Source organism: Oryzias melastigma, linkage group LG6, assembly GCF_002922805.2.
Source record: "Oryzias melastigma strain HK-1 linkage group LG6, ASM292280v2, whole genome shotgun sequence".
NCBI lineage: Eukaryota > Metazoa > Chordata > Actinopteri > Beloniformes > Adrianichthyidae > Oryzias > Oryzias melastigma.
The window spans coordinates 26,206,933-26,222,718 of NC_050517.1; the positions used below are offsets into that span (position 1 = coordinate 26,206,933).

Consider the following 15,786-nt stretch of genomic DNA (forward strand, 5'->3'; position numbering starts at 1 on the left):
ATGCGAGGTGAATTTTGCAGAGCTGGCAAATATTGGAGGTCACAGAGTAAAACAGTTGCTTATTTTAAGAAAAATGGAGACATGCATAGTTGTGGGAACTAAAAGGAATAAAGTTGATGAAAAGGTAGTGGAAGCCAGACGGAGGTCAGGGGTCAGCATTTGGGAGCAATATTATGGTTTCATGCAGAGGAAGAGAACCATATGTGCAGTATTTGCTTTTAGGAGGTGTCGGGATGCAGGTTGGAACAGGTGGAAAAAGGTTTCAGGTGTGATTTTTGACAAAAGAGTGAACAAGAATAGAAAGAAATGTGTAGAAGAGTGATGAGGGCAGCCATGTTGTTGATTTAGAGACAGGAGGCAGAGCTGGAGGCAGCAGAGAGGCAGAGGTTGAGCTTTTTCCCAGGAAGTGACGAGAATGGAGAGGATCTGGAATTAACCCATCAAAAGTAAAGCTCAAGTTAGATGTTTTGGAGAAAAATACAGTGAATCAGATTGAGATGGTATGGAAACGTTAGGAAGAGTGACATTGATGGATGAAGGGATAGAGGACCTGGTGGCTGCTGTGAGTGAGGAGGATACAGAGGAAAGTGTTCAGGTTTTCAGTACTGCATGATTTGCAAAATGTTTAGATTTGCATAGCATAATTTTAAAATTAGATTAGTCATATTTTTTTGCTATAAAAATGTTCATGACACAAAATTACTATCACTCATTACTCTAAGTCAAATGGTTTTTCAAGTAGGTTTGGAACATTTTCAGTCCAGTAGGGGGCACTCATAAACCTTTCTCTTCTGCCTGGAAGCACTAATATGGTTTTTGTTTTGTTAGCAGAAATGTTAACAATTCTGGTCCATGTTAAAGTAAATATGTTTTTTTTTTCGTCCTTAACCTATATATTTTTGTCAATTTTACACAAGATAATTTTTCTGTCCTTTAACTCACTCATGACTTAGTATAAATGTTTTTTTCTTAAAATAATAATATTAAATATGCTTAAGATGCATTAATGTTCAAACTACTTTCCTATTTGTTGCAGAAAAGGTTTTACACAGTATTGTTTGTTTGATGTAATTTTCTTTTTTTTTAAATAAGATTGATACATTTTCTTTTCCTTGTTTTGATATTTTTCTGTCTAATTAGGAATTCTTCCTTTTTGAGACGGAACCAATAAAAATAAAATAAAAACTAGAATTCTATGAAAAATTTGACCATGGCAAACAAATGATGTAACCTATTAGAAACTGTTCTGTTTCATTTTTTATTCATTTGGGTTTTTTTAAGAAAAAAAAAATCCCCAAGTACAAAGGTTTTTTTTTCTTGCAGTGGTAAACAGCTATCAGCGCCCACACTAGCAAAAAAGAGCCATGGTGGTAGAGTCCAAAATAAAGCTTTAGTTGAGTTGCCAGATCTGGTGTTATTAACCTCACACATAAACGTTGTCAAAACCTTTTTGTATGACAAATTAGCCTTTACTTTTATAATAAATAATAACATCAACACTCTTTAAATTAAATTACTTTTTAAAAATTACAATTTTTTTTTTTTTTTTTTTTACAAAGTTAGTCTAAAGTTTTGAACCGATTTGAGGGATGAGATTTCAAACTGGCATCCCCTGCCAAGCAGACGTCAGTGTCCTGCGGCTGCAGGGTTCGTGAGCGTTTAGCTAGCTTCAGATCGAACAGCGTTAACCGAGATTGTCGGGAAGCAGAGACACGCTAGTAAACAGCAAATAAACGGTATAGAGGAGTTGAGACATACACAGTCTGGATCCTCGGTGAGTAAATGTGGAAGAAACGCCACCAGGAACCGTAAAGGTTTGCTAGGCTAGCGAGCTAACTGTACATGTGATAAAGTAAATATCGGGGGAAAAATTAACACATTTGTCAGTCAATTTACAGAAATGAGCTTAAAGTTGTATTTTGCGCTTTTAGAACGCTTGTAGTTGTAAAGTAATCATGTTTTCTGTCAAATTCTTGATTTTTCCTCACCATATGTTGTGCTGCTGTTTGCTATGTAGATGCAGTTTGGATTTTAGCTAGTCGTTTTGATTAAAATAAGCTAGTCAGTTTAGTTTTTCCTTCTGTCTTCAGTTTTAAGAGTAACTGAGACGTCATTGAAAGTGAGAATAATTTGTTAATGCTGCTGTCCATTCAAATTCAGGCTTCCACCTTAAAGCTTTGCACTAAACAGTATTTTTTTTTTTTGAACTGGTTAAAATGAGTTTTTTCTGTCGGTTTGGGGCCTGTTTTGTGTCATGTTGACTCATGTGATCTCTGATCACCTTTTTTACAATCTTCAGGGCTTTTCTGTTTTCTCCTCCAGCCAGAGATCCTGCTGCGAACCGGATCTGGTCATAAATCTTTCTCCTTTGTGACGGGATCAACTCCCAGCTTTTAATTATATTATCTACCTCCTCAGATACATGTTTGATGACAGGCTAAAGATGGGGGTGTTTAGGTTTTGTTCTCTTGAGTACAGGGTTGGTACCCAAACCATTTAATGACAAGACATTGAAGGTTTAAAAGTGTAGATGGAATTTATTTTATATAACATTTTTTGTTATCTTTAAAAGAAAAATACACGTGAAAACTGACTATAAAAGAAAATGTAACATCACTGATTTTTGAGAGTCAAAACACCTTTAGGAAAACTTTTTTAAATATGTAAACTATTAGGATTACACATTTATGAAGATACGTTTATGTGCTATCCAACCATGCAAAGGTATAAATAGAATGTGGAAAAACATTAACAAATTCACGTTTACTTTAAAAGCTTGATTTTGAAGTATATAATTAAATAAACTGACAAGAATTTTTATATTTAAGTTTCAATTTTGCACTAATATAAAAATTCCAACATTTTTAGAAAATGCATTTTTAAGTTTTTAATCTTTTATTGTGCCGCTATAGAAAAAAAATCCCTAAATGAGTAAGAAATTAGAGGATGAAGATATGCTCATCCCATATTACCTAAATACTGAAAAAGCATTTTTATTTACCCCCAAAAAGAGTTGGCAAAACAATATTTGCTTTTCTGATTTATGGAAGAAAAAAAAAAGATTTACAAGTCAGTATATTTAGAACTTTTTAGCATCTTTTTTTTCTTGAATATTTTTTATTTGTTTCTACAATAGTGAGATATAAGAGTTTTTTATGTTTGGATTCCTTATGTTGCTTCCTGGACAGCATGTTCTTTGTTATGGTGCCTGGAGAGTCAAGTGTTTATTTTCAGCCTTTTCTGCACATACATCAAGCTTGAGTTTGACCTGAATACATATTGTATATAAGCCCTGCAAATGTTATGAGCATTCTTTGTGTTTGATGTTCACAAAAGCCTTATTGAGTCACAGAAACACTTCAGCAAAGTTACTATTATATAGTTGAGCTTCAAGGATGTTTATTATTATGGGCCTTAATTTATAATTTCAGATATGGCATCAAAATAAAAATAAATATTTAAAAATTAGTAACAGGAAATGACGTTGAACATTTTTAGATCTTTATTCTCGAATAATATCTAGCAACGCCATGAAAATGATTTTACTTTTAGCTTCCAGCATGCCCTCCTGCAGCCACAACAGAAAGGAATAGAAATGAACAGTCAAATTTGAAAACCTTTTTCTTAATTTTATTTTAATATTTGAATTCAAGATTATGAACTAACAAGTGTATTAGAAGGATCATCACTAAATTGCAGCACTAGAATAGTATTATTACTATTATTATGGGATCACATTAAAGCAAATGTCTTTTTCCGGCTGTTTAGCAAAATTAACGGGTTATCAACTATAATCTTCTTCTTTCTTTGTTTTTTTTTGGTTCTTGTTAAAGTTAAGTTGATGTTTAAATCCTTCTGCAGTGTACAGCGGAGTATTAGGGCATCAAAAAAGAATAAATAAGGAAATATAGGAGAAAAAGTTCTAACATTATAAGAAGCAAGACCTTTACAATTCTGGTATTAGAAAAAAAGTTAAGATTTTACAAAAAAATACCATAGTAAATTTACTGTTTGAAAAGTTATTTTAATTTTACAAGAAAAAAAGTCATTCCTTTTTGGAAAAAAAGTTTTAATTTAATGTAAAAAAAAAAGTGGTGTATTTACAAAAACAGTACAGCTGATTCAGCTGATTCTTCAGCGGTTTGATTTTAATCTGATTTCTCAGAAGTGTCTGCAACATAAATAAATAGGTAATGTTCTTTTGTCTTTGTTTACACATAAAAGCTGAATGTAACCTTTTATTTTTTGAAAAAGCATGACTTTTTCCTTAAAAAGTTACAACTTTTTAAAGCTTAATTGTATGAATTTATTCTTGTAAAATGTTGACTTTTATTTCTAACATTTTTACAACTTTATTCTCATATACTTGTATATGTTTTTCTTTTATGTTGGCTCCAAAAGTGCTCTCCATAATTACATATTTTTTCGTGTCACCGTGTCCCCATGGAGGGAACAAGCCGTAATTAGACAGCAGTAAATTACACTTAAGTTATTTGATAATTGAAGCTGCTGAAAGTTTCGTCCCCACAGGAACATCAGACTTGTTTACTTGCTGTTAATGCTGCTTAAATTACATAAATCCCGGCTGCAGGAATATTGAGTGTCATTAGACATTTTTTTACAGCAGTGATGGGACAGAATGAGGACTCGTTTTCCATCAAATCAGGCCTAAAAGTGGCGTTTCTAGTCGCTTCTGGCCCTGCGGTGAGGGTCAGGGAGGTGGACTCATGTAATTTTGCTCCAGCAGCTTTCAAGGATGATTTGTGCCTATAAGTGTGTGTTTCAGTGCATTGTTGAAGCCTTAAGCCAGATGAACATAATCTCATACTTGCTCTGATTTAGTGCACGGAGGAGGAAACAGGTGTGCTGAAAATTAGCTTCAGGTGTTTCTATGAAAGGATCCCTTAAGTTAAATGTTTTTTACCCCTTTCGTTAGAGCTTTTTCAGTATTTTTTTGTGTTTGTTTTTGACACAGAGACATCAGATCCATGTGGGTCAGATTAGGTTTTATCTTGGACAGACGCTCTTTTGAGTAGCAAGGCTTTTCCCAGATGAGGTCATGGGCTACCCTTGAGAAGCGAGGTGTAGTTGGTTAATGCCCCATTCTGCATCTTTCTGCACCCAGCGCAGCAGAAGAACCACTCCCATCTCTGAGAGCCACGTTACGGGACTGGAAATCCAACAAAGACTTCATTCTTCGAATTCAAAAGACTTGATTTGGAGATTTCCAAAAAAACAGGAGTAGATTCAGACAGAGCTGAGGTCGAGCAGAGATTAACCCTGACTGTTTTATCAGCTTGTTTTCATGTGTTTGCAGATAAGAAGCACTCAGATTTCATAAGCTGTCCTTCTCTTTCATTTAAGAAACAGACCATGTAGGAGCACACTGCCGTTCTATTCAGGGGTTTAATGTCTTGAAAATGGTTGCTTTTGACTTCTGCCTTTACCAATCAGCACTTTGGGTTTTAAGAGAATTGTCACAATGTATTCTTGCAGATATGGTGGTGGAAACCCAGCTATTTTTTACATTTGACCAAACTTTTCTTAGAACTTTCCTCTCGAGGTTCAACTTTGTAATACAAATTGCAAAAAAAGTCATTAAAAGAGGTTACAAAATATGTTTTTCTCCGATTTCATATCAGGAACTAAAATCAGGAGCTCTACTTTGCTGCGTCCTGTGTTGCACAAACAACACCATGTTATCCCAAAAGACTTTATTTGTGTGAATGCTTAGTAAGCATTCACACTATTGTGATCCTGTTTCTCTTTAATATTCTTTACGCCCATTCCCTTCGTTTTTTACACGCACCTTCAGCAATCTCTGCAATCTTGGTATCAGAATGTTCAGCACGTTCAGGACATTACTCCTTGTACTTTTGGTATTCATATATTTTAATTAGTTTTTATTTTACGGAATTTATGTGACGTGATAGCCCCATAGAAGGGAGAAATTCTTTAAAAACTTTGCACCTTCAGCATATTAAGGACATTCTTGGTTGTGCTTGTTGCATTTATATTTTTTACGCTATTTAACTTTTTTTTTCAATATATACGATTTTTCAGCTCCACAGAAATGCACTTTTAAAACCTTTGCAATATTGATATCCAAATTTTCAGCAGGTTCAGGACATTCTTACTTGTAGTTATGGTTTTCATATATTTTACGTATTTTAACATTTTCTCACAATACATGCGTTTTTTTTTTCCAGCCCTATAGAAATGCACTGTAAAACGTATTCAATATTTGTATAAATGCACTTTTGTTTTTGCTTTCATGTAGATGAAAATGTAGGTAATTTTGGAGCTGAAGTGGGTTGATGCATGACAGTGCAAGGAAGGGGCAGACCAAAACTTTGTCTCCTCTCAATTCTTTTGAGTCAATATCAGGATCATTATTAACGAAGATGAAGAAAACATCACTACAAACTTTTGTAGCCATTGCACAAATGGCTAAAGCAATATTTAATTGAAATTCAAGTAATAATAGCAATAAAACAGTCAGATTTTGTGTTTTTTTCATTTGTAACAGCCTTTCCACTGCTGTTTTGATTTGACGCTGTTCCTAAGTCTTCTGCTCCCTCACATATAAAATGTTCAAGCTCTGCCCCTGATGGAAGGAGGTAGCAGCTGCAGAAACAGAAGTCAGCATCTTCTCCTTTATGCACAAAGTGGTGCATGTGGCACCTCGAGGAGATGAGAATCTGTCTTTATACTCACCAGTATTGCACCAAAACTCCACATAACAATGTCAAAACTAATGGGCCTCTTTATAAAGTTTATTTCACTTGAGGTTCTGTTCTCATTTGTAGCTTTATGTCTTTTTTTCTTACAGGAAGGATCTCTGAAAAGCTACGAAGTGACAGCCTCTTTCTCCATCGCTGCCCGTCCACCCTCTGCCTTCCACCCTCTGTTTTCTGCTCCGTTGACTCTTCAACATGGCGACTCTGCTCTTCCTCCAGCCGTGTCGCTGAACCACCACCCTGGACCACCACCATGGAGAGAAAACGCCGAAAGAAATTATTCTAGCTGCTCGGGCTTCTCACAGAATGGACTGGTTTTTGGAGCTGAGGACCTGAAAATGCTCCTTCGTCTCGGCTGATCCCGAAAGTCTTATTTCGAGCTCAGAATGCTCCTGTTTTCCGTGTTGGCGTCCGTGGTGGTGGGGTTGCTGGCGGGCCTTCTGCCTGCAGTGGGGACGGAGCCGGAGCAAGGAGCCAAGCCCACCATCGGCTCCACTCTGGATCCCCTCTCCTCTCCGCATGGCTCCAACTGCTCCCACCTCACCCTGAAGCTGGAGTTCTCCTCTGAGGTGGTGGAACACGGTGAGAACACTTCATCCTCCTGAAACTCATGGTGGTCCTGAAGTATAAACCCCACCAACAAGTCACTCAATGCAAAAACATATTTATGATCATAATGAAAACAAAAAATTCTGTTTATTTTAGGAAGAAAGTGACTATTCACACATTATTTTCTGAAAAAACTAGAATTAGCAAAAACATGTTAAAGAAAAGTATCAGAGCAAGAATGGTCATTCTGACAAATATTATGACTGAGTAACAGTTGTTTATTTCTCAATTGAAGTCTATGTGAATTTGGCTTCTTGGACATAGCAGGTACTTCCTATTTGGAACTCAGTGGAGGAAAGGGTCACTCATTTCAGATTTCACATATGTTTATTCGTTGGAACACAAGCTTAATCAAAAGACTCTAAAGCCTCTTGTCTTCTCGTCTCCAGAGTACATCGTAGCGTTTACGGGCTACTTCTCCGCCAAAGCTCGCAGTCTGTACATCAGCAGCGCCCTTCGGAGTTCCCGCGACCGACAGCTGGAGTGGCACATCGTTCCCAGAGAAAACCCCGCCTCCGACTTCCCCAGCGACTTCGAGCTGGTCCACATCCGCCAGGCCTCCCCCAGCAGCCTCCTGACCTTGGAGGACCACCCTTACATCAAGAGGGTGACCCCGCAACGCAAAGTGTTCCGCACCCTGAAATATGTTTCCTGTAAGTCACCCCTGCGCTGACACCCCTGTGAGAGAGACTCTGAGCTGGTGGGTGGTGCTGCTGCTGCACACAGCTGCTCTTTGTTTGCTAGGTCAGTGTTTGTGCTGCAGCAGAGGATTGTGTATTTTAATGTGAGGTGTGGGCCACTTTGTGAGTTTGAGGTGTGGGGGAGGACGGGTAGAGAAAAGGTCTGTGTTTACTCATTTTGAGTTGGGGTTAGGTGGGTGTGTGGTGGTTCTTGCTCCAACTAAGGAGGTACGCCCCAAGTCTGGCAAAGAAGGACGTCATTCAGTGTGTCACCCGCCTCAACATAAACACCCAGAATGTGTGGGGGTGTGTGGGTGTGTGGGTGTGTGGGGGTGTGTGTTTGTGTGTGTGAGGGGGTATGTTGCAATGACATATAAAAACAGTTTTAGTGTTTGAAAATGTGTTTGCAAAAACAGGGTGGAGACCTTTTCAGCTCAACCAACCCAAAAAAGAACGTGATTTTAACATGTTTTTGTTGCATTTTTTGGGGGGGATAGAGGACCTACATAAAGAAAATTAAGCTCAAAATTGTATTTCTGAGGTGCTACAATGGGCGGCCCACAAGCTCCATGCTCTGTTACATTCTGCTGCATTCACTTGCAGACCAATAACGTCTTTGTTTTATTTTATCTGAGCTGGCATCCAGCTCCAAACTGTACAGCCGGATAGCACCTTTGTTGCTTGCCATTTTTGTACTAATAATGTTAGTTTGGGAGCATTAGGTGCTTTAAGTTAATGGGAGAGCAGATAAACAGTTGGATGATGGGAAATGGGCTCTGCAGAAACTATGTCTGAGAAAATGACACTTTTTTGTCAGTGTAGTGCTGGGCGTTATGGGAAAACCTGTACATCATGATTATTTTATATCACATTAACGATATAAAGCCACCACCAGTGTGTGAATGTGTGAATGGGTCTGTGACCGTAAAGGGCTTTAGGGTTGCAAGGAAGGTAGAAAAGCGCTATCCAAGTATACGCCATTCACTTTTTATATAGCGATATACCACAATAAAGTATATTTTCAGTTGTTCTCTGAAAAATAATTGATAAATATGTCATTACTGACTTTATCTGATTGTATTTTTTCAAGTAAAATGTAATTGAATAGTTACAAATGAGAAACATTTTTTTTTAAAGTTCACAACATTTAATTTTTTCTTAGTAGGAAAACACATTTTGGACAAAAGTTTAGCAATAAAAATAATTTAAAAAAATGATAGAAGAGAAATAGCACTTTTCTATCACCCACACGATATGTATCGTCATATCGCCCAGCACTAAAAAAAGTGTGTTGTGAGAATTTTTACAGCCTTTTAATATCTATATTCATTTTAAAATACTAAAAAATTACTACTTTGTTGGTTATTTTAGGACAAAACTCCCACATTAAACAAAGAAGCAATGGATTACAAAATAACTTAGTAACTTACAACATAGCCTGCATTCATGAAGAGAACAAAGTGAGGTAAGGTGTACAGAGAGGAAAAATACCCCCGTCTCATTAGGTCCGCACATAAAGCTTATATTTTAGTGTGAATGAGTCGAAACCTTTTTTTGAATTAAATTTTTGTTTGTGTTTGCACCGTCTTGTCATGTTTGTGTGAAAAGAGAGCAGGTAAAAAGTGTGTTTGCAGACATGAATTTCTGTTCAAAATTTAACAGGTGCAAAACACATGGTGGGAGGTGACCTATAAATATAAAGTCATACCTCTTTTTTCCTATGTTTTGAGTTTATTCCAAATACTAATAATCTAGAAGCAAAAATGAATACTCTGTTACCACATGGGGGGTAGAAAAACAATAATAGAAGCACCTGGTTGGGTTTAAAACAGCTGGTTGCCACTGAACGGGTTTAGAAAATAGGAAGCTGAAGCCGTGTACGATCTACGGAGGAATCAGTTCAGCCTTTGCTTTGGGGCACATAGATTTCTCTGATTCGGTTTTTAATGTTTGCAGTTATCTTGCTTGTCTGTTTGGCTTCATAAATCAGCATCCCTGAGCATCAATGAAAGATTAAAAGAAGCCGTTTGCCCCCAGCCTGACTCCTACTTGAAATTCAGTGAACTGCTGAGCCGGGCGCCCCTCTGACTTGCTAATGTTGTGATGATAATTTGTTTCTTCTGATTCACAAAGTGAAGCCATTACTTCAGATCAGGGCGGTGTGTCTAACTTGTATTATTTATCTAAGATCAGACCAGCGATAACAGAAGATCATCATGCAAAGCTTGATTGTCATCATCCGTGTTTTTGCAGCTTTATTTTAAGCAGAAGCGTGTTCTCTCCACAGCACCTGAACCAGCGGCGCCCTGCAACGCCAAACCCGTGACCCCGAAGTGGCAGTCGTGGCAGTCTTCACGGCCTTTCAGGAGAACCAGCCTGTCGCTCGGCTCGGGCTTCTGGCACGCAACAGGGCGCCACTCTAGCCGGCGGCTGCTGAGAGCAATCCCGCGACACGTGGCCCAGATCCTGCAGGCAGATGTGCTCTGGCAGATGGGACACACTGGTGAGACCTCGTTCCTGAAGTCTTGATCAAATTTAACACACTTTTGTTACAGTGAACTCACATTTAGAGGCTGCCAAGGCTCCAGGCTAACATGGACGCTATTTATACATCACTGAATATTACACTGTTGACCCAGCTAAAACCTGAACTTTATTCTTTCTTTTATGGAAGGTTAGTTTGCAACTTTTTTTTCTAACTGCAGATGCATTCAGTAAAAAATGAAGTTTTCTGTGTTCTTCCTCCAGTATTTGGTCTGATTGTCAATTCAGGACAAAAAAGCATTAAGCACACAACTAAATGTATCCTAAAGTAAAAAAAACAAAACAAAACGGCAACATGCAGCATATATTTACCACAAGACTATAGAGGTAGCACAAATTTAAGGGCAGTCTGTCAAAAATGGAAATTATGTAATTTTGGTATGTGCATGGGTGGTGAGGGAGGGTAGACTCCTAAATATACCAAAATAACACACTCTTTGTCATACTTCTTTGACTGTTATCAACTTTGCACCAATTTGCAACACATTGCTAAAGTTAAGTGTTGCATAACGGCGCAAAACGGCTTTTCTCTACGACAGAATCAGCTAATTTACAGAAACACTTCTTTACTGTAAGGCTGCTTTTCTCACCTTCAGAGTCCACTGGATTTATGTTAATTACATAAACTGCTGAAGAGTTACGGTTGTCAGAAGAATCTAAATACTGAAGTTAAAGCTTCAATTTTAAAGATAATACCACAGAAATAGTTGTCTTCCTCTCCCAGGACTGGAGTTTTTAGGGTTGTCATTGATGTAGCTTGTGTGGTTTTTACAAGGTGAGGGTTACGATCAACCTTCCCCAAAAGTTATTGTTCCTTTTTCAAAGTTTTCCCTAAATGCCTGCCAAGGCTATCACGCTCTATCTGCCCAGGTTTTGAAATCACAGATGTCCTTCTCCTGGGCTTAGGCTATGTTGGTCTGTGGCACCTCATTCCATATTATTCAGAGCTCCCACATCTGCTGTACCCGGGGCGCCTCTACGCTGTGTAGCCCCGGCACGAGACACAGAAATGGTTTAGCATTTTTACTGTTCAAATAAAAACAAATCAAAGACAGAAACATATCTTTCTAGTTTCTAACATCTACTTCATGGCTGCTTAAAGTGGTACCCCAAAAAACCGTGATGTGTGTCCAGGTTCTGGTGTGAAGGTGGCCGTGTTCGACACGGGTCTGAGCGAGAAACATCCACACTTTAAGAACGTGAAGGAAAGGACCAACTGGACGAACGAGAAGACTCTGGACGATGGTGAGAATGAGAACCACCAGTCTGCTGATCCGCTTTCTATTGTTGAACATGTTTATTCTACTTAAAACTGCGTATTAATGTGATAATATTGAGGGACTACAGAGGATCATGATCCAAAATCCATGAAGCCGTGAAAATATTTTAATAAATTTTAATCCAAAACCATAGGCAGGATATATTTAAAAGAAACCTTCATTGAGAGATATAATTTAATCCAGGCCAAAACAAACAAAAATAAATAAGGCACAATCACGAGACAAGCAAGTCCTCCTGATATAGCTTGTTAGCATACGTGTTAGCTGTTTCATACTGGTATAATAACAGATTCTTTCCTCTGTGTATTTATCTGAGAAACATTTTTGGTCTTTTTTTCCATGATGGCATATTTTAGATTCTTGTTTCTTTAGTTGGTATGGGAACATCATCCAGATGTAAACGGGTGACTGCTCTGTTGTTACTGGTTTTTGGATTTGATGTCTTTTTATTCAACCATGTGAGAAATGTCTAATAACCTTAAATAGATGAGCAAAAAAAGTAAATATCTTGAGCAGCATTGTGAAAAACTTACAACAGAATAAGAAATGAATATTACATCACGCCCTGTATCCACAACATAGATGCTACAACATGCCTAAAACTGAGTAGAAAAGTATAAATATATCGACTGCTAACCCAATTTTGCAGACTGTGCTACAGTCTGAGGATAAAAAAGAGCTTTTCTGATCTGTGGTGTGTGTTTTCCAGGGCTGGGTCATGGTACATTTGTCGCAGGAGTAATAGCCAGCATGAGGGAGTGTCAGGGCTTTGCCCCCGATTCAGAGCTGCACATCTTCAGGGTGTTCACCAACAACCAGGTAAAGAATATGTCTTCTATTTATTTGGATGGAGTGTAATCTTAAACGTGTTCTTGGAGATTTTTCTTTGGCTGATTGTTTTGTTGCTCTAAGGTTTCGTACACATCGTGGTTCTTGGATGCTTTTAACTACGCTATCCTGAAGAAGATCGACGTCCTCAACCTCAGCATCGGAGGACCTGACTTCATGGACCATCCATTTGTCGACAAGGTGTGCATTCTGGATATAAGCGAATATGTTTAAGTCATTTGTCAAAATCCAGATGATAAACAGGTCACTGGTTTACTAATAACTAGATTAGTTGTCCAACCACCCTTTCTTCCTTCTGGTAACACCTGTTTTTCAATGTATTCATAAGCTGTCAGCAATAAACAGGTCATTCCAGATTCAGAAACTGCTTTTTGTCTGCCTGCTATGCACTAATAAGCTTGAAAACAGCATAGCTGTTAAAGTGGTTGTAATACCATGTCTGCTTTATATCTATTTTGCTTTTAATTGTCTGACAGGTGTGGGAGCTGACAGCCAACAAGGTCATCATGGTTTCTGCGATTGGGAACGACGGGCCTCTGTATGGGTACGTATTTTTCCCCAGCTGACAGCTTAAAGTACCAATAACAACATTTGGTGCCATTACCAGGCATCTGTAAGTCGCATGCTTTGTCCCGTGAAAAAAAAAAAAAACAAATTTCACAATTTTACAAGACATGTTGCCATAGAAACACAAATTGCTCTTGCCTAAAAGCCAGAAATGTTTAGCCTCACATTGGTTCATAAAAACATTTCAGGTTTTAATGGTTGCTGTCATTGAACTGTGAAAAAAAAAAAACTGGCTTAGTTTCCATGTAATGAAATGAAGGGATTTACAAGGAAAAAACAGCAGTTTGTCATTCACAGAGATAAGGTTCATAATGTGGGTGTAGCCGCCGGAAACAGAGGTTGCTTTGCCACATTTAGGAAACAACTTTGAGACTGAGGCATGAAAATTGGTGCGCATAAGGCCATAAAATATCAAAATCTAAAACATCGTACAACTTTTTCCTATGAACATCTTTTTTTAAGTATTAAACCAAGGGTTTAATAGACTAGATTTAATTGTGTTATCCATGTATAATTAAAAAAAAATCCTGCCTATAAGGAAAAGACATCCTAAAATCTAAATAAGCTAGATAATTATCCTGATGATTTGATTAATATTTATAGGAATGTGCTTTGAGTAATTTAGCAAAAGAATCAATAAAATTCCAAATTTGCACAACACGATTACAGATGCAGGATTCAAACCCAGGTCCTCCCGATGAATACTAATTCTGTGCTTAGAACAAACTGCCGTCGCCACGAGAGCATCTAGAAGTTGGGAGTGCTTGCCACTTAAATACGATGGACACCCACAAAATGCTGAGTGCAGAGCTCACTCAGGTTATCACGAAAGATTAGTTTAAATTATATTCTATTTTTAAACAAGACTCAAGTGTCTCTGTTGTAACAACATTTTGGTTTGGTACTTTGACTACAAAAAGAGACGTTTTTTTATTGTCTGCCAGAAAGAAGTTAGAGTCTCAGTAGTTGTCACCTAAGTGTGTGAAATTTGTTCTTTGCATTTGACCCATCTCCTGGGGGAGTGGTGAGCTGCAGACACATCCGCACTAGGGAACCATTTGGTGGTTTAACCCTCAGTCCAACCTCTTCATGCTGAGTGTCAAACAGGGAGGCATCGGGTCCCATTTTTAGTGTTTGGTATGACTGGATTTAAACTCAGGACCTTCCAGTTTCAGGGCGGACACTCTCCCACAATGCCACTGAGTATCCTGTTGACTGTTTTGATTTTTTTTAATAGTTTGCTATCTCTTTAATTCAAAATAATTGTCTGATCCACTTTAAAATCTGTCTTTCATAAGTCTGTATATTTAAGCATTTAAAATAAGAATTTAATAAATAATATTTTGTTAATAATTTTGTCTTTTATTAATAATTTTCTGTGTTTAGCATTCTCTGAAATGTCCTGTAAAATACCATTTTTTATTCTTCTGAAAGAACCCTGAACAATCCAGCTGACCAGATGGACGTGATTGGGGTCGGAGGAATTGACTTTGAGGACAACATCGCTAGATTTTCCTCTCGAGGGATGACCACATGGGTGAGTTATTGCAACCATGCACAAACTCAAACATAAACATGCACAGGCTTGCACAATGATGGAGGCAGACACCTGGCTGCTTCATGTAATGCATACATGTGTTATAACTTACTTTTTTTTTAACCTGTAACTGCTAAAACACCTAGATAGTCCTGTTATTGTTAGAAATTGATGTTGGCAAGGCTTGGTAAAAGTTAAAACCCGTTAGCCTTTAAAAGTGAGGAGACATTGAATCTGATGATGCTATAATACAATGAGTAATGTGACCGCAATGTCCTCATTATTTCAAATTTGTCATCTGTTTTGCCAAAAAAATAAACTGTTTTGTAAAGGAAAAAAATAATTTAAAAAAGAAGAGTTAATAAAAACAAACTGCAGTTTTAAATGCTAAATGTATTTTTTATTTTATTTGTAAAGAGTTTAAAAAAGAAATGCCTAATATGGTTTTGGATATAAATCAGTCAGCACATAAAATTATGTGCAAAGTATTTATTAATTATCATATTAATTAGTTTTATTGTTCTATTTACTTAAACAATCAAAACTTAAGAAAGTAAACTTTTAATTAGATGTTTTTTATATGTTTTTATGAACAAAGTAGTAAATACCACATTTCTTCATAAAGATCTTATTTTACTTTTTTTAAACAAAAATTGCCCCTTTTTCTTGCCATAAACTAATAATATACAACGTTTTAGACTTAGACTTAGACTTGCTTAGACTTGCTTTATTAATCCCTTTGGGATGGCACCCTTGGGGAAATTAAGTTTTAAATGGCCTTTAGAATGAACCTAATCCAACACTTGTGTCTCAGACTTTATTTCCTTGAAAAAATTAATTTTTATAGGTTTAGTTCTAGTGCAGGTTCAAAGTGTGATAAACAAACATCAGAAAACCATTTTATTTTATATGCACATTATTTGTACATTAAATAATTGACTAAAACAGAGGATTTATCACATGCACACAAAGCCCTCTTG

At 37.2% G+C, this 15,786-nt stretch overlaps 1 protein-coding gene across 3 annotated transcripts in view; it reads left to right on the plus strand.

Annotated features, from left to right (window-relative positions):
• mbtps1 (membrane-bound transcription factor peptidase, site 1) overlaps nucleotides 1-15,786 on the plus strand; it is a 30,608-nt gene that overhangs the window by 2,347 nt on the left and 12,475 nt on the right. Inside the window, exons 1-9 of one of the 3 annotated variants that reach the window (XM_036212490.1) lie at nucleotides 1,359-1,774; nucleotides 6,833-7,322; nucleotides 7,739-8,002; nucleotides 10,317-10,532; nucleotides 11,708-11,818; nucleotides 12,563-12,672; nucleotides 12,766-12,882; nucleotides 13,179-13,246; nucleotides 14,704-14,806. In XM_036212490.1, coding sequence (XP_036068383.1) covers nucleotides 7,127-7,322; nucleotides 7,739-8,002; nucleotides 10,317-10,532; nucleotides 11,708-11,818; nucleotides 12,563-12,672; nucleotides 12,766-12,882; nucleotides 13,179-13,246; nucleotides 14,704-14,806 — 1,185 coding nt within the window. In that variant the 5' untranslated portion in view covers nucleotides 1,359-1,774; nucleotides 6,833-7,126. Of the gene's footprint in view, nucleotides 1-1,358; nucleotides 1,775-6,832; nucleotides 7,323-7,738; nucleotides 8,003-10,316; nucleotides 10,533-11,707; nucleotides 11,819-12,562; nucleotides 12,673-12,765; nucleotides 12,883-13,178; nucleotides 13,247-14,703; nucleotides 14,807-15,786 lie in introns of those variants that run through there. The other 2 variants (XM_024281526.2, XM_036212491.1) reach the window with 2 other exon arrangements.